We start from the raw sequence: 19,414 nt of genomic DNA, 5'->3' as shown, positions 1-19,414 counted from the left end.
AATGACCCATGTCACCCCTCCCGTGCCAGTACAATGACCCATGTCACCCCTCCCGTGCCAGTACAATGACCCATGTCACCCCTCCCATGCCAGTACAATGACCCATGTCACCCCTACTGTGCCAGTACAATGACCCATGTCACCCATCCCGTGCCAGTACAATGACCCATGTCACCCCTCCCGTGCCAGTACAATGACCCACGTCACCCCTCCCGTGCCAGTACAATGACCCATGTCACCCCTCCCGTGCCAGTACAATGACCCATGTCACCCCTCCTGTGCCAGTACAATGACCCATGTCACCCCTCCCGTGCCAGTACAATGACCCATGTCACCCCTCCTGTGCCAGTACAATGACCCATGTCACCCCTCCTGTGTCAGTACAATGACCCATGTCACCCCCACCCGTGCCAGTACAATGACCCATGTCACCCCTCCTGTGCCAGTACAATGACCCATGTCACCCCTCCCGTGCCAGTACAATGACCCATGTCACCCCTCCTGTGCCAGTACAATGACCCATGTCACCCCTCCTGTGCCAGTACAATGACCCATGTCACCCCTCCTGTGCCAGTACAATGACCCATGTCACACCTCGTCAGCGCTGTCTCCCTGTGGTGTGGTCTCGTCTCCAGTTCTGGGGGAGCCCAGGTTGCGCCCGTCCCGTTTCTTTTGCTTCTTGATGTTGCTGTCGGTCTTGCCGCTGTTCAGCCGCCTCACGGGGCTCGTCAGCCACTTCTTTAGGGTGTTGGTGGAGCGTTTGGGACCCGGAGAGCTCTGGATGGAGTTGAGAGACGGCTGAGCCTGCAGGTTTGCCACCGACTCCGATTTGCCTCCGTTTTCACCGGCTGAGACGGAAAATGCATCTGCAAGAAGCCAAATGGAGGCATCGTTTACCAGCTCCCTACATGCACACAAACAGGCTCATGTATAGGAAAGCAGCGATATATGGAGGCATGGGGGCGTGGATGGATGGGGGCATGGATGGATGGGGGCATGGATGGATGGGGGCATGGATGGATGGGGGCATGGATGGATGGATGGATGGGGGCATGGATGGATGGGGGCATGGATGGATGGGGGCATGGATGGATGGATGGATGGGGGCATGGATGGATGGGGGCATGGATGGATGGATGGATGGATGGGGGCATGGGGGCATGGATGGATGGGGGCATGGATGGATGGATGGATGAATGGGGGCATGCATGGATGGATTGGATGGATGGGGGCATGGATGGATGGGGGCATGGATGGATGGGGGCATGGATGGATGGAAGCATGGGGGCATGGATGGATGGGGGCATGGATGGATGGGGGCATGGATGGATGGATGGATGGGGGCATGGATGGATGGATGGAAGCATGAGGGCATGGATGGATGGGGGCATGGATGGATGGAAGCATGGGGGCATGGATGGATGGATGGAAGCATGGGGGCATGGATGGATGGGGGCATGGATGGATAGATGATGGATGGATGGATGGGGGCATGGGGGCATGGATGGATGGGGGCATGGATGGATGGATGCATGAGGGCATGGATAGATGGAAGCATGGGGACATGGATGGATGGATGGATGGGGGCATGGGGGCATGGATGGATGGGGGCATGGATGGATGGATGGATGAATGGGGGCATGCATGGATGGATTGGATGGATGGGGGCATGGATGGATGGGGGCATGGATGGATGGGGGCATGGATGGATGGAAGCATGGGGGCATGGATGGATGGGGGCATGGATGGATGGGGGCATGGATGGATGGATGGATGGGGGCATGGATGGATGGATGGAAGCATGAGGGCATGGATGGATGGGGGCATGGATGGATGGAAGCATGGGGGCATGGATGGATGGATGGAAGCATGGGGGCATGGATGGATGGGGGCATGGATGGATAGATGATGGATGGATGGATGGGGGCATGGGGGCATGGATGGATGGGGGCATGGATGGATGGATGCATGAGGGCATGGATAGATGGAAGCATGGGGACATGGAAGGATGGATGGATGGGGGCATGGGGGCATGGATGGATGGGGGCAAGGATGGATGGAAGCATGGGGGCATGGATGGATGGGGGCATGGGGGCATGGATGGATGATAGACAGAGATTGACAGTCTGACAACCCGGACTCTGAAGCAGGGGAGCCCGGTCCACCACAGTATATCCCTGCATCCCAGGCACTAAAAATAGATTGTAAGCTCTATGAAGCCTGAAAAATTCCATGTACAGGGTTGTGTACACTGGTTGTGCTATTTAAGATATATACACACACACACACACACACACACACACACACACTTGTGATAGATTGGTGGCCTTGGTGGGTGACCTCCTCCCTGTGACCGGCCCTGTGGGAATGCACAGCAGCACCATATCTCTCTGCTGGCTGATAACACCGAGCGAGATAAGAAGCAGAAAAGCTACTGACACTGCAACAGTTTGCCAAAAACAGTGTGGGGGTGAAGGCGGGGACGCTGGTTACTCCTGTCCCAGGGGATACTCTGGTACTGGGTGGCGAGCAGTGTGGGGTGAAGGCTGGGACGCTGGTTACTCCTGTCCCAGGGGATACTCTGGTACTGGGAGGCGAGCAGTGTGGGGTGAAGGCTGGGACGCTGGTTACTCCTGTCCCAGGGGATACTCTGGTACTGGGAGGTGGGCAGTGTGGGGGTGAAGGCTGGGACGCTGGTTACTCCTGTCCCAGGGGATACTCTGGTACTGGGAGGTGGGCAGTGTGGGGGGAAGGCTGGGGCGCTGGTTACTCCTGTCCCAGGAGATACTCTGGTACTGGGAGGTGGGCAGTGTGGGGGGATGGCTGGGACGCTGGTTACTCCTGTCCCAGGGGATACTCTGGTACTGGGAGGCGAGCAGTGTGGGGTGAAGGCTGGGACGCTGGTTACTCCTGTCCCAGGGGATACTCTGGTACTGGGAGGTGGGCAGTGTGGGGGTGAAGGCTGGGACGCTGGTTACTCCTGTCCCAGGGGATACTCTGGTACTGGGAGGTGGCCAGTGTGGGGGGAAGGCTGGGACGCTGGTTATTCCTGTCCCAGGAGATACTCTGGTACTGGGAGGTGGGCAGTGTGGGGGGATGGCTGGGACGCTGGTTACTCCTGTCCCAGGGGATACTCTGGTACTGGGAGGTGGGCAGTGTGGGGTGAAGGCTGGGGCGCTGGTTACTCCTGTCCCAGGGGATACTCTGGTACTGGGAGGTGGGCAGTGTGGGGAGATGGCTGGGACGCTGGTTACTCCTGTCCCAGGGGATACTCTGGTACTGGGAGGTGAGCAGTGTGGGGGGAAGGCTGGGACGCTGGTTACTCCTGTTCCAGGAGATACTCTGGTACTGGGAGGTGGGCAGTGTGGGGGTGAAGGCTGGGACGCTGGTTACTCCTGTCCCAGGAGATACTCTGATACTGGGAGGTGGGCAGTGTGGGGGGAAGGCTGGGACGCTGGTTACTCCTGTCCCAGGAGATACTCTGGTACTGGGAGGTGAGCAGTGTGGGGGGAAGGCTGGGACGCTGGTTACTCCTGTCCCAGGAGATACTCTGGTACTGGGAGGTGGGCAGTGTGGGGAGATGGCTGGGACGCTGGTTACTCCTGTCCCAGGAGATACTCTGGTACTGGGAGGTGAGCAGTGTGGGGGGAAGGCTGGGACGCTGGTTACTCCTGTTCCAGGAGATACTCTGGTACTGGGAGGTGGGCAGTGTGGGGGTGAAGGCTGGGACGCTGGTTACTCCTGTCCCAGGAGATACTCTGATACTGGGAGGTGGGCAGTGTGGGGGTGAAGGCTGGGACGCTGGTTACTCCTGTCCCAGGGGATACTCTGGTACTGGGAGGTGAGCAGTGTGGGGGGAAGGCTGGGACGCTGGTTACTCCTGTTCCAGGAGATACTCTGGTACTGGGAGGTGGGCAGTGTGGGGGTGAAGGCTGGGACGCTGGTTACTCCTGTCCCAGGAGATACTCTGATACTGGGAGGTGGGCAGTGTGGGGGGAAGGCTGGGACGCTGGTTACTCCTGTCCCAGGAGATACTCTGGTACTGGGAGGTGAGCAGTGTGGGGGGAAGGCTGGGACGCTGGTTACTCCTGTCCCAGGAGATACTCTGGTACTGGGAGGTGAGCAGTGTGGGGTTGAAGTCACAGATTGAGTCCGTTTGTGACCCAGGGAATTCCCAGCGAGTAATAAGAGGAAACTCAGCGCTCAGTGGGTTCTGTGACTCAGCGCTCAGTGGGTTCCGTGACCCAGTGCCCAGTGGGTTCCGTGACCCAGCGTCGAGTGGGTTCTGTGACTCAGCGCCCAGTGGGTTCCGTGACTCAGCGCCCAGTGGGTTCCGTGACTCAGCTCCCAGTGGGTTCTGTGACTCAGCGCCCAGTGGGTTCTGTGACTCAGCGCCCAGTGGGTTCTGTGACCCAGCGCCCAGTGGGTTCTGTGACCCAGCGCCCAGTGGGTTCCGTGACTCGGCGCCCAGTGGGTTCTGTGACTCGGCGCTCAGTGGGTTCCGTGACTCGGCGCTCAGTGGGTTCCGTGACTCAGCGCTCAATGGGTTCTGTGACTCAGCGCTCAGTGGGTTCTGTGATTCAGCGCTCAGTGGGTTCTGTGACTCAGAGCTCAGTGGGTTCCGTGACTCAGCGTCAGTGGGTTCTGTGACTCAGCGCTCAGTGGGTTCCGTGACTCAGCACCAGTGGGTTCTGTGCAGGAACGGGCTTCGTGTTTACCCCATAAGATATAATGCAGATCAAAACAATTGCCATTTCGTGGAGTATTTCCCCAAACGAAGAACATACATTTCCAGATTGATTGGCTGGTTAGATTTCCGGTCACTGTTAATTAAATAAATACAAATTACTGTGCCAAAGAGCGGGGAAAGTTCCTACCGGTGAAAACATTTATCAGCCCGGTTGTATATATTTTCATATAAAAGTACTAATAAAGTTATTCAAAATGAACAGTGCTCCAGCTCAAACCAATCCCAGCCGAACGTGGATAGCGGCAAAGCTTTGGCAGCCCCGACCTTGGCCGCGACATTAACCGCCACTTGTGAATACGGGGGTGAGAGTATAATTACGCTCAGGAGATTCCACTCTGACAAGCGGAGAAAAAAACGCTGAAACTAGGACAAACAGGACAGGCGCTCTTTATCGCTATTTTACTCGGAGTGGCGAGTGGGCGGGGCTCATTTAAACGTGAGTTCCGGGAGCCCACTCGCGTCAACGATCGGGTCACGTGGGCCTGGCTTGGGTGTCACGGGTCATCAGTTCAAAGAGCTTTGACCTTTAACCCTTTGAGCGAGCGCTCTGGCAGGGGTAGCACTTACCAATTATTTAATGGTTAAATAAACAGCCGCGGCCTTAGTACTTGCAGACCTTGTCTTGGGGTTATTTGTGTGGGGTTCTGGGTACTTGGAGGGGAGGGGAAACTCCATATATTCCCGGTCAGTGCATCGGATGAGCTTCACTGAATGCGCGGTCTGCGGGGAGCATGGGTTGCACGCTACCCCAGCAGTTCGTGAGTTAATCATCACGCTCACATTCTCTGTATCTCAAGTCACAACAGTGCAGACAATAACACCCTCCCCGTTTCCTGCTGCGCAGAACGCTCAGACCTTGGACACATCTTGAGCGCAGACGGAGGCCCTGGCAGCGCGAGTGATTCTCCAACGCCAGCACATCACAATACCTATAGTACTCGGCCACGGGCTTCACGTAATGTCATTTGAGATATACCTAAAGTCTTGAAAATTACAATATTTCAACATTTTGCAAACATGCCATATATATATTTACATAGCCTTAACTTATAAGTGCACGTCAGTGTGAAAAGGGCACTTCGCTAGTTAAATAACTAGCAAGAAATCAGCAGGAGCAGAGCCCATCCCGCGTGGGCAGCATTGGGCACCAGCTCTGAATACTGAAGCAGGGACTGATTGAGCCACCTGTGCTGAAGCAGGGATATCCTTACGCCTGACCTGTTGGGTGGGCTTCAGGACTGGAGTTGAGGACCCCCTGGGTTAACCCCTTCAGGGCAGAGCAATGACGCCCAGGCCGGGGGTAAACCTTCTCGCAATGCGTGACAGGCCCCTCTGACACAGCAGGGGTTAATGAAAGCCGCATATCTGCAGCCATTCCGTGGCGCTCACGCCACTTTCCCGCTTCTCACTGTATCAAAGGCAGATTTCCCAACGAGCACAGAGACACGTTTCTTCGGCGCTCCCCGGGCTGCGTTATCAGATCTGCACGCAGACCCCTGGAGAATTGGGGCTTTTGTTCTAGGGGCGACCCTCAGAGAAAATGAATAAGTGGAGTCCGCTGGGAGGAACGCAAGGGGGTTTTATGGCTCATCGGACCGCGCAGACCTGCTGCGTAATAAGATGGAAGCGTTTGTTTCGCCGGCCTGACCGGGGACAACAGGCGCTTCAGCGGAGAAAGATAAAGGGTTCAGTGTTCTGTGTCAGCCCGAAGTCGTCTTTGGGTTTATGTATCAGGTGCCCCAAACCGGAGCGTTGTGAGTGCGCGTCACTTTGTATCAATGATGGCACGCTGCAGCACTTAGTGATTTGGGGTACAACGAGATTTAAGTGATTTGGGGTACGAGATGTATTTAAGTGATTTGGGGTACAACGAGATTTAAGTGATTTGGGGTACGAGATGTATTTAAGTGTGTGTCATTTAATTCAGCCAGGCCTGGGGCGACATTATAATAACCGCTATTCAGGGTCACACACAAAGAGAACAAGCACTATACTGGCCAACTCCAGTCCTAACAGGCCAGGTATTTGGGATATCCCTGCTTCAGCACAGGTGGCTCAATCAGTGCCTCAGTCATTCTGATTGAGCCACCTGTGCTGAAGCAGGGATATCCGTAAAACCAGTCCTCAGGGGCCACCTGGCTCTATACACATTCTGCAGGTGCAAAGTGACACACAAACACCAAACTGCACAAATTGTGTATCCACATGACTATCACAATCTGTTTGGGATTATACTTGAATATGCTAGAGGGGTTGTCAACGCATTGCTCAGCATTTAAGTGGTTAATAGTATATGACAAGTTACAATATAGGGGTGAAGAGGGTGAACAGCAGCACACAGCCAAAAATATGGAGACAATAGCATTAAGGAAAAGCCTCCCACGCGTTTCGTACCGCAGTACTTTAGTACTACGAAACGCGCAGGAGGCTTTTCCTCGATGCTATTGTCTTCGGAATAAATTCTGTTTGCATCAGTTGGATCCCTCTCCATACTTCTGGCTGTGCGCTGCTGTTCCCCCTCTTCTGGATCTTCATCTCAGCAGCTGCACGTCCCCCAGTACTACGAGGTGGAAGATTGGGAGTACCCATTATGCGTTATTGTGGGCACTCCCAATGAAACAGAGGGCTGGTGATTCACTTCACTTATCCCCTACTTTCAGGGAATGTATGTCTCTAGGCATCCATGGATATACCACCCTTTATTGCAGCAATTATGGCTTTACCCGCTTTTCTATCAACTGGATTTATTGATCAGCCTTGACCCTGTCTTAGAGCGCCCCCTGTATTAGAGCACCCCCCTGTATTGGAGCGCCCCCTGTATTAGAGCGCCCCCTGTATTTGAGCGCCCCCTGTATTAGAGCGCCCCCCTGTATTAGAGCGCCCTTACCACGTTCTTAACAATATACAGTAGGGGTGGAAAGATGCCGAAGGCTTTTATTCCAGATTTGTCGAGGTAATAATACTCAGTACTGTGCTGGTGAAGCATTAACCCTATGCTGCGGGGGCAGACAAGTCCTCAACGGCCACCAACACGTGCACTGTTAAGGACATCCCTGCTTCAGCACAGGTGGCTCAATCAGAATGACAGCCACCTGTGCTGAAGCAGGGATATCCCCAACACCTGACCTGTTGGTGGCTCCTTGTACCGTACCCGGCTCCCCGTACCGTGCCCGGCTCCCCGTACCGTACCCGGCTCCCTGTACCGTACCCGGCTCCCCGTACCGTACCCGCGGCTCCCCGTACCGTACTCGGCTCCCCGTACCGTACCCGGCTCCCCGTACCGTACTCGGCTCCCCGTACCGTACTCGGCTCCCCGTACCGTACTCGGCTCCCCGTACCCTACCTGGCTCCCCGTACCGTACCCGGCTCCCCGTACCGTACCCGGCTCCCCGTACCGTACTCGGCTCCCCGTACCGTACTGGGCTCCCCGTACCGTACTCGGCTCCCCGTGCCGTACCCGGCTCCCCGTACCGTACCCGGCTCCCCGTACCGTACCCGGCTCCCCGTACCGTACCCGTGGCTCCCCGTACCGTACCCGTGGCTCCCCGTACCGTACCCGTGGCTCCCCGTACCGTACCCGTGGCTCCCCGTACCGTACCCGCGGCTCCCCGTACGCGGCTCCCCGTACTGGGCTCCCCGTACCGTACTCGGCTCCCCGTGCCGTACCCGGCTCCCCGTACCGTACCCGGCTCCCCGTACCGTACCCGGCACCCCGTACCGTACCCGGCTCCCCGTACCGTACCCGTGGCTCCCCGTACCGTACCCGGCTCCCCGTACCGTACCCGTGGCTCCCCGTACCGTACCCGTGGCTCCCCGTACCGTACCCGCGGCTCCCCGTGCCGTACCCACGCCGTGCCCGCCTCCCCGTACCGTACCCGGCTCCCTGTACCGTACCCGGCTCCCCGTACCGTACCCGCGGCTCCCTGTACCGTACCCGGCTCCCCGTACCGTACCCGCGGCTCCCCGTACCGTACCCGCGGCTCCCCGTACCGTACCCCCGGCTCCCCGTACCGTACCCGCGGCTCCCCGTGCCGTACCCGCGGCTCCCCGTGCCGTACCCGCGGCTCCCCGTACCGTACCCCGCTCCATGTACCGTACCCGGCTCCCCGTACCCCGCTCCCCGTACCCGCGGCTCCCCGTACCGTACCCGGCTCCCCGTACCGTACCCCGCTCCCCGTACCCGCGGCTCCCAGTACCGTACCCGGCTCCCCGTACCCGCGGCTCCCAGTACCGTACCCGGCTCCCTGTACCGTACCCGGCTCCCGGTACCGTACCCGGCTCCCAGTACCGTACCCGGCTCCCAGTACCGTACCCGGCTCCCCGTACCGTACCCGCCTCCCCGTACCGTACCCGCCTCCCCGTACCGTACCCGGCTCCCAGTACCGTACCCGGCTCCCCGTACCGTACCCGGCTCCCCGTACCGTACCCGGCTCCCCGTACCGTACCCCGCTCCCCGTACCCGCGGCTCCCAGTACGGTACCCGGCTCCCCGTACCCGCGGCTCCCAGTACCGTACCCCGCTCCCCGTACCCGCGGCTCCCAGTACCGTACCCGGCTCCCCGTACCGTACCCGGCTCCCAGTACCGTACCCGGCTCCCAGTACCGTACCCGGCTCCCTGTACCGTACCCGGCTCCCAGTACCGTACCCGGCTCCCAGTACCGTACCCGGCTCCCAGTACCGTACCCGGCTCCCCGTACCGTACCCGGCTCCCCGTACCGTACCCGCCTCCCCGTACCGTACCCGGCTCCCCGTACCGTACCCGGCTCCCCGTACCGTACCCCACTCCCCGTACCCGCGGCTCCCAGTACCGTACCCGGCTCCCCGTACCCGCGGCTCCCAGTACCGTACCCCGCTCCCCGTACCCGCGGCTCCCAGTACCGTACCCGGCTCCCCGTACCCGCGGCTCCCAGTACCGTACCCGGCTCCCTGTACCGTACCCGGCTCCCTGTACCGTACCCGGCTCCCGGTACCGTACCCGGCTCCCAGTACCGTACCCGGCTCCCAGTACCGTACCCGGCTCCCAGTACCGTACCCGTCTCCCAGTACCGTACCCGCCTCCCCGTACCGTACCCGGCTCCCAGTACCGTACCCGGCTCCCCGTACCGTACCCGGCTCCCCGTACCGTACCCGGCTCCCCGTACCGTACCCGGCTCCCCGTACCGTACCCGGCTCCCCGTACCGTACCCGGCTCCCCGTACCCGGCTCCCACTGGTTTCATCTCTTATCACAACTTCATGATATTCATCAGTCACAAACAATGTAACAAATAAACAGCAGGCTTACAAAAACAGATACAATACGTAAGGCCTAAGGCCGTGCCTAGAGTGCCGTCGATGGCGACTCGACGGGTGACGTCACCCGTCGCCACCGGCGAAAGTTATTTTTTGCCGGGCGGCGGGGACGCGTAATTCCGGCAATTTGATTGGTTCAAGGGCCGTCACATGAAAAATCAAATTTTGCCGGCTACCAGTTTTCACAACGGCGCCGTCGCTTTGTCGCCGTCGCGCGCACGATAAGCGCACACGGTGGCAATGCTTTTGTTTTCGGGCGACGTTGCGTCGCCGGCACTATAAGCGCGGCCTAAGCAAGATTATTCTGATGGCACCGCATGTTCCGCAGTGCAGTATAATACGCAGGATGTAGCGAGCGCAGTATAATACGCAGGATATAGCGAGCGCGGTATAATACGCAGGATATAGCGAGCGCGGTATAATACGCAGGATATAGCGAGCGCAGTATAATACGCAGGATGTAGCGAGCGCAGTATAATACGCAGGATATAGCGAGCGCGGAATAATACGCAGGATATAGCGAGCGCAGTATAATACGCAGGATATAGCGAGCACGGAATAATACGCAGGATATAGCGAGCGCGGTATAATACGCAGGATATAGCGAGCGCGGTATAATACGCAGGATATAGCGAGCACGGTATAATACGCAGGATATAGCGAGCGCGGTATAATACGCAGGATATAGCGAACGCGGTATAATACGCAGGATATAGCGAGCGCGGTATAATACGCAGGATGTAGCGAGCGCGGTATAATACGCAGGATGTAGCGAGCGCGGTATAATACGCAGGATGTAGCGAGCGCGGTATCACGCTCACACATTTTATTAGAAGAAGAACGGGGGGGGGTTAATGTTACGGATACATTGTGATATTGTGCTCAGGAATTTCCTAGCACACACTATGAGGCGACACCGGGGAGAGAGGCAGGGGAGAGAGGGACAGCAAAGACACAGGGGGGAGAGAGAGAGAGCGAGACAGAGAGGGACAGCAAAGAGATGGGAGAGAGGGACAGCAAAGAGACAGGGGGGAGAGAGACAGCGAGACAGAGAGGGACAGCAAAGAGATGGGAGAGAGGGACAGCAAAGAGACAGGGGGGAGAGAGACGGGAGAGAGAGACAGTGAGACAGGGGAAAGAGAGAGAAGCGAGACAGGGGAAAGAGAAGCGAGACAGAGAGAGGGACAGCAAAGTGATAGGAGAGAGGGACAGCAAAGTGATAGGAGAGAGGGATAGCAAAGTGATAGGAGAGAGGGATAGCAAAGTGATAGGAGAGAGGGATAGCAAAGAGACAGAGGAGAGAGACAGCGAGACAGGGGAGAGAGAGACAGCGAGACAGGAGCGAGACAGAGGAGAGAGACAGTGAGACAGTCGGAGAGAGAGAGACAGAGGAATGACAAACATCCAGCTCCTGGTTAAGTCCTGGAAATGAAGCTGCTGTTAAGCAGAATTAGCGCAGACTGGGTGAGAAACGCGCAGACTGGGTGAGAAACGCGCAGACTGGGTGAGAAACGCGCAGACTGGGTGAGAAACGCGCAGACTGGGTGAGAAACGCGCAGACTGGGTGAGAAACGCGCAGACTGGGTGAGAAACGCGCAGACTGGGTGAGAAACGCGCAGACTGGGTGAGAAACGCAGCCTCTGCGCTCAATCCCCATATCTTTATTTCTGGAGCAAACACTTAAGTGAACTGAAGTGAAAGCACTCAGCCGTGCAGCACCTTTACTATGATTTGTTCCACACATTTCTGGGTCGTTTATTAGCCTTCCAAGTTTGCAGGCGCTCAGATTCCACGGAATACCTCGCACGGTTATTAGGAGGTGTGTGTAAAAGGGTGAGCGGGGTGACACTGCTAGCGGGCGACATCGGGATCATATTCTAGGATTTGGAATCTGGAAGCGTTTGCAAGATAAAAATTGTGAGGGGTGTGACCTCACTAATCTTCTTCCTTTAGTGTGATGTCACTGCGCGCTGAGAAAGCGCGCCCTCCTGTTCTCCGACAGGTAGTGGGCAGACGGAGGGTGGGCAGGCGGAGGGTGGGCAGACGGAGGGTGGGCAGGCGGAGGGTGGGCAGACGGAGGGTGGGCAGACGGAGTGTGGGAGGGTGGAGGGTGGGCAGACGGAGGGTGGGCAGGCGGAGGGTGGGCAGGCGGAGGGTGGGCAGACGGAGGGTGGGCAGGCGGAGGGTGGGCAGGCGGAGGGTGGGCAGACGGAGTGTGGGCAGGCGGAGGGTGGGCAGACGGAGGGTGGGCAGGCGGAGGGTGGGCAGACGGAGGGTGGGCAGACGGAGTGTGGGAGGGTGGAGGGTGGGCAGACGGAGGGTGGGCAGGCGGAGGGTGGGCAGGCGGAGGGTGGGCAGGCGGAGGGTGGGCAGGCGGAGGGTGGGCAGGCGGAGGGTGGGCAGGCGGAGTGTGGGCGGCTTGATTAACCGCCCTTAATTTCCACAGAAATGTAAAGTTAGAAATTTGCTTTTGGGATAATTAGATATTTTGAGGAAACAAATGAAAGTACAGTATGTGTCCGGATCTTAATGGGACTGTTCTTTTAAGGGGTTTACACCAGTCCTTAAGGGCCACCAACAGGTCAGGTTTTCAGGCTATGCCTGGTGACTGAGTCACTGATTGAACCACATGTGCTGAAGCAGGGATATCCTTAAAACCTGACCTGTTGGTGGCCCCTGAAGACCCCTGCTCTTACCCCATGGCTGCAGGGTGATATATTTCAGAAGTATTTTCTCTGGCAGAGTATGGACGCGGATCCTTTTATGCGTCCTGCACAAGACGCGTAAGCAGAATGTGGGATCCGGGTGCAGGTAAAACGTACCGACGCGTTCCTCCGAGGAATCGCCCGATTCTCAGTCACGGTTTATCGGTGTACACGGCGGTATAATCTGTATGAGAACAATGAACGCGAGGGCAGCGCACCTTTACAAATGATAACTACTTCTGGTCTCCCGGTGACATTACAAATAATGCTGCTATGCCCACTTTGTCCCTCTGCTTATTGCAGGGTCCCCTCCCCTCTATAGACAATACCCCCAATACCTCCCCCCCAGCACTCTGATACAGTTTGGGTATTTGTTTTTGTATTAACACCTTCACTGCCGGATGAGCCTGCTCAGCAATATGTGTGCCGGCTCCTCTGACAAGGAGTTTAAGTCACTTCATTATTCGGGATTTGGGGTAACATAAACCCTGTATTGGTATTGCAGATAATCTCACTAAGCCAACACGAGGAGCAGCCCACATGTGTCTTCTGTATGCTGAAAGGTGGAAGGTCAAACCTCCTAAGAAAGCGTAACCCAAACGCCCCGTTGTCACAGTCTGGGCCTGGTTAAGCCCGGCTGGCTCCCGTTACACGCTTTGTAGTTGATGCACAGAAGAGATGATAAATGAGCCCCCTGCATCTCTGAACTCCCCTCTCTTCACAGATCTGAGACGGGTCGAGGTCAGGACGGTGACCTGTTCCCAGCCGGACAGGTTTGGGCTGGGGTGTATTACTTCCAGTAAGAACCTCCAGAGAGAACGGAGGAACACACAAACCCCAGGCTGGTTTAGGGAGAACATTAGGGACTCGATATCTCTCCGAGAGTGGCATGGGGACGAGTGGCATGGAAACGAGTGGCATGGGGACGAGTGGCATGGGGACGAGTGGCATGGGGACGAGTGGCATGGGGACGAGTGGCATGGGGACGAGTGGCATGGGGACGAGTGGCATGGGGACGGAGGGGTTATCAGTAGGGGGGAAAGATACATTGTTTTTTGAAGTAACAATCACAAGGGCTGTGAAACCGCTGCTGCCAGCGGGAGGGAGAAGGACCCGTACTGGTCACATGAAGGCCGGACCCGTACTGGTCACATGAAGGCCGGACCCGTACTGGTCACATGAAGGCCGGACCCGTACTGGTCACATGAAGGCCGGACCCGGTACTGGTCACATCAAGGCCGGACCCGTACTGGTCACATGAAGGCCGGACCCGTACTGGTCACATGAAGGCCGGACCCGTACTGGTCACATGAAGGCCGGTATGTAGTAGAATAAAGAGCAGGCTGGAAACTATAGCAGCAAAGTGAAGCTGTCCTGCACAGCAAACATACAAGGGAAGATATCCCAATACACAGTGCTCTATACAGAGGTCTCTCACTCTATATACCACCAGGAGTCCTAGAAAGAAGGGGGAGAAGTGTGTACAGCTGGAACAATAAATGCCAAGTTTGTAGGGTTGCACATGTTACTATAGGGGATTTTTTTGTAACACACCGGGGGATAGGACAGACTATTTTTGGGTACTATTTTCCCGTCAGGTTTTACAAGATAAATTAACCTTTTCATTGCTTTGCAACACACTACAGGGATTAGCTTCTCTGCTGGCACAGGCTTACAATGCAGTGATCCACCATATGTTGCAGGCTTCTCTGGCATCCACATGATGCTGTGAGCAGTATTGTGGGCACAGCTGGCGTGATCAGTAGTGGGTACAGCTGGGTTTTTCATTAGTGTGTACAGCTGGGGTGATCACTAGTGGGCACAGCTGAGGTGATCACTAGTGGGCACAGCTGGGGTGATGATCACTAGTGGGCACAGCTGGCGTGATCAGTATGGTGGGCACAGCTGGCAGGATCAGTATGGTGGGCACAGCTGGCGTGATCAGTATGGTGGGCACAGCTGGCGTGATCCGTATGGTGGGCACAGCTGGCGTGATCCGTATGGTGGGCACAGCTGGCGTGATCAGTATGGTGGGCACAGCTGGCGTGATCAGTATGGTGGGCACAGCTGGCGTGATCAGTATGGTGGGCACAGCTGGCAGGATCAGTATGGTGGGCACAGCTGGCAGGATCAGTATGGTGGGCACAGCTGGCGTGATCAGTATGGTGGGCACAGCTGGCGTGATCAGTATGGTGGGCACAGCTGGCGTGATCAGTATGGTGGGCACAGCTGACAGGATCAGTATGGTGGGCACAGCTGGCAGGATCAGTATGGTGGGCACAGCTGGCGTGATCAGTATGGTGGGCACAGCTGGCGTGATCAGTATGGTGGGCACAGCTGGCGTGATCAGTATGGTGGGCACAGCTGGCGTGATCAGTATGGTGGGCACAGCTGGCAGGATCAGTATGGTGGGCACAGGTGGCAGGATCAGTATGGTGGGCACAGCTGGCGTGATCAGTATGGTGGGCACAGGTGGCGTGATCAGTATGGTGGGCACAGCTGGCATGATCAGTATGGTGGGCACAGCTGGCGTGATCAGTATGGTGGGCACAGCTGGCGTGATCAGTATGGTGGGCACAGCTGGCGTGATCAGTATGGTGGGCACAGCTGGCAGGATCAGTATGGTGGGCACAGCTGGCGTGATCAGTATGGTGGGCACAGCTGGCGTGATCAGTAGTGGGCACATTTACAAGAGCAGACAAATTAGCTCCTATTGGGAGATTTAGGAGAGTGGTTTAGTAAATCTCCTTGTGACACAAATTGCGCTGAGGAAATGTTTAAGTTGAGCGCTGATACACGTGTTAAATACGCATCGGGCGTCTCCAGGGCGCTGACCTCCCCTATCCCGTTTCCCGATCCCTTCACGCTCCCCTGCTATACATCTCATACACTGACCGTGGCCCCTGCAGACGCACTTACCAGAACACCCTCCTACTGTCTCTGTGCGTTTTCCTTACTTAGATTGTAAGCTCTTCGGGCCGGGGACTCCTTTTCCTAAATGTTACGTTTATGTCTGACGCGCTTATTCCCACTATGTGTTATATTATTATTACCCGTGTATTACAGCTGTGAAGCATTAGGCCACGATTATAGTGGCCACGCATAACGTCATGCGTGCCTGTCGCACGCGCAAAACCTGCACGGAGGTCCGAGGTGACGGGGGGGCATGGCCGTGATGTCACGTGAGCGCTTCGCCCTCATAGGCTGAGCCACGCATGTGTCCCGGCTGATGCACGGCAAAGACACCATTGTTTGTCTTCTCGAGAATCGCGCGCTCTATGGGCGGCCTGATAGAGAAGAGATTTGTTGTTCGCACCGCGCACGCCGTCGCTGCTACTACAATCGCGGCCTTATGTACATAGATGGCGCTATATAAATATATACATACAAAAAGAAAGTACACCCTCTTTGAATTCCAGGGTTTTACATATCAGGACATAATAACAATCATCATGGCAGCACGGCTTAGGTTTGCAAAGTTGCATCTGAACAAACCACAAGACTTCTGGAACAATGTCCTTTGGACAGACGAGACCAAAGTGGAGATGTCTGGCCATAATGCACAGCGCCACGTTTGGCGAAAAACCAAACACAGCATATCAGCACAAACACCTCATACCAGCTGGCAAGCACGGTGATGGAGGGGTGATGATTTGGGCTTGTTTTGCAGCCACAGGACCTGGGAACCTTTCAGTCATTGAGTGACCATGAACTCCTCTGTATACCAAATATTCTAGAGTCAAATGTGAGGCCATCTGTCCGACAGCTAAAGCTTGGCCGAAATTGGGTCATGCAACAGGACGATGATCCCAAGCACACCAGCAAATCTACAACAGAATGGCTGAAAAAGAAAAGAATCAAGGTGTTGCAATGGCCCAGTCAAAGTCCAGACCTCAACCCGATTGAAATGCTGTGGCTGGACCTTAAGAGAGCTGTGCATAAACAAATGCCCACAAACCTCAATGAACTGAAGCAACGTTGTAAAGAAGAGTGGGCCAAAATTCCTCCACAACGATGTGAGAGACTGATAAAGTCATACAGAAAACGATTACTTCAAGTTATTGCTGCTAAAGGTGGTTCTACAAGCTATTGAATCATAAGGTTTAAGGATACTCACTTTAAGTACACTCGCGAGTAAGGACATATCCCCCAATAGGCAAACGGCAGTTCGCGCATGCGCCTGTCAGCACGTCCTGAACAACAATACCGGCTCCCTACCTGTACCGAAGCTGTGCGCAAGCGGGGAGTCTATAGAGCCTGTTACACATGTGTTATTTACATCCGTTATGCACGTATATGACTATTCTGGAACCAGGATCACGTGTGGGGTGTGAATGGACCCAGTTAGCTTAACTCATGCCTTCCATCTTCCAAAGCACAACACGTCCTTTTGTCTTTCTTAGTTTTATTGCAAAGTCAAGGTAAACAAAGGTTTCTTGTAGATGGAGTTGTGTGGGTAGAAAGCGCTTCTCTATATGAAGTGCTGTGTATCACCGGGTTAGGCGTGTGTAAAAACAGAAAGGCCTTGCCAGGGTGTTAGCAGGCAGGTACAGTACTCACTCACTCAGTGTCCTGGGGGAAAGGAAGTATATGGCAGGTACTGCACTCACTCACTCAGTGTGCTGGGGGGAAAGGAAGTATAAGGCAGGTACTCACTCACTCAGTGTGCTGGGGGGACAGAAAGTATATGGCAGGTACAGTACTCACTCACTCAGTGTCCTGGGGGAAAGGAAGTATATGGCAGGTACTGCACTCACTCACTCAGTGTGCTGGGGGGAAAGGAAGTATAAGGCAGGTACTCACTCACTCAGTGTGCTGGGGGGACAGAAAGTATATGGCAGGTACTCACTCACTCAGTGTCCTGGGGGGAAAGGAAGTATATGGCAGGTACTGCACTCACTCACTCAGTGTGCTGGGTGGAAAGAAAGTATATGGCAGGTACTCACTCACTCAGTGTGCTGGGGGAAAGGAAGTATATGGCAGGTACTCACTCACTCAGTGTGCTGGGGGGACAGAAAGTATATGGCAGGTACTCACTCACTCAGTGTCCTGGGGGGAAAGGAAGTATAAGGCAGGTACTGCACTCACTCAGTGTGCTGAGGGGAAAGGAAGTATAAGGCAGGTACTGCACTCACTCAGTGTGCTGGGGGGAAAGGAAGTATAAAACAGGTACTCACTCACTCAGTGTGCTGGGGGGAAAGGAAGTATAAAACAGGTACTCACTCACTCAGTGTGCTGGGGGGAAAGGAAGTATATGGCAGGTACTCACTCACTCAGTGTGCTGGGGGGAAAGGAAGTATATGGCAGGTACTCACTCACTCAGTGTGCTGGGGGAAAGGAAGTATAAAACAGGTACTCACTCACTCAGTGTGCTGGGGGGACAGGAAGTATATGGCAGGCACTCACTCAGTGTGCTGGGGGGAAAGGAAGTACATGGCAGGTACTCACTCACTCAGTGTGCTGGGGGGAAAGGAAGTATAAAACAGGTACTCACTCACTCAGTGTGCTGGGGGGACAGGAAGTATATGGCAGGCACTCACTCAGTGTGCTGGGGGGAAAGGAAGTATATGGCAGGTACTCACTCACTCAGTGTGCTGGGGGGAAAGGAAGTATAAAACAGGTACTCACTCACTCAGTGTGCTGGGGGGACAGGAAGTATATGGCAGGTACTCACTCACTCAGTGTGCTGGGGGGAAAGGAAGTACATGGCTTTCTGGGAACAGGAACAGCCTGAGGATGAGACTATCTGTGAATACAGACAGGGGAGTAAGGGAAACGCCACTAAACCAGGGGGATTATGGAGGTTGCCAAGACAACCTGGTTATGAGCTAGCTGGAAGCCCAAATGCAACAAATGTATCAGTTCCACGGGCACTGTGTGTGTGTGTGTGTGTGTGTGTGTGTGTGTGTGTGTGTGTGTGTGTGTGTTCCACGGGCACTGTGTGTTTTCAGAGCAAATATACATGCAGCTGAAATAAGGAGCTGGCAGGCAGAAGCTGCAAAGGGGGGTAACAGAAATATGAATCCTGTTGTAGGGACAACTAGCTGAGAGACCCGGCGTTGCCCGGGATGTAAATGCGTAATAGGTAGTATTATTTATAAATGGTGGAACAATAGGTGACTGTTTGTTGTAAAGGTTGGATAATAATGTTGAAAAGAAAGATGGAATAAAATGTAATACGATGTTGTATAAAAATGTTTTATTGTAAACACACCACAGTACAATGTATATTTTGGTGACATAACAGATGTAAAAATCTGAGTCGTGTGTCCTGCTAGGGTGTGAGGCGGCGGGTGGCACATGGGTTGTGAGTGCTGTCTGTGAGTGGGGGTCCTGCTAGCTTGTGAGGCGGCAGGTGGCGCGTGGGTTGTGAGTGCTGTCTGTGAGTCGGGGGTCCTGCTGTCTGTGAGGCGGTGGGTCAGTGATGTCGGTGCGTAGGGGCGGGAGGCAGCAGGTGTGTGAGGCGGGAGGTATGTGTCGAGTGTGGCGGGTGTGGTGGGTGAAAGGGGAGGAGGGGGGAGGGAAAGGGGAGGAGGGGGGAGGGAAAGGGGGGGGGAGGGGGGGGAGGGAAAGGGGAGGGGGGGGAGAGGGAAAGGGGAGGGGGGGGAGAGGGAAAGGGGAGGGGGGAGAGGGAAAGGGGAGGGGGGGGAGGGAAAGGGGAGGGGGGG

At 55.7% G+C, this 19,414-nt stretch overlaps 1 protein-coding gene across 1 annotated transcript in view; it reads right to left on the bottom strand.

Moving 5' to 3' along the window:
- The window catches only part of LOC142500019 (kalirin-like), a 297,527-nt gene that overhangs the window by 112,958 nt on the left and 165,155 nt on the right, over positions 1-19,414 (bottom strand). Inside the window, exon 5 of the mRNA XM_075610076.1 lies at positions 595-866. Within this exon, the coding sequence (XP_075466191.1) occupies positions 595-866 (272 nt within the window). The remainder of the gene's footprint in view (positions 1-594; positions 867-19,414) is intronic.

Source organism: Ascaphus truei, chromosome 7, assembly GCF_040206685.1.
Source record: "Ascaphus truei isolate aAscTru1 chromosome 7, aAscTru1.hap1, whole genome shotgun sequence".
In the NCBI taxonomy this organism is placed as follows: domain Eukaryota; kingdom Metazoa; phylum Chordata; class Amphibia; order Anura; family Ascaphidae; genus Ascaphus; species Ascaphus truei.
Note: the sequence above shows the minus strand (reverse complement) of the source record. Positions and strands in the feature narration are given on the sequence as shown.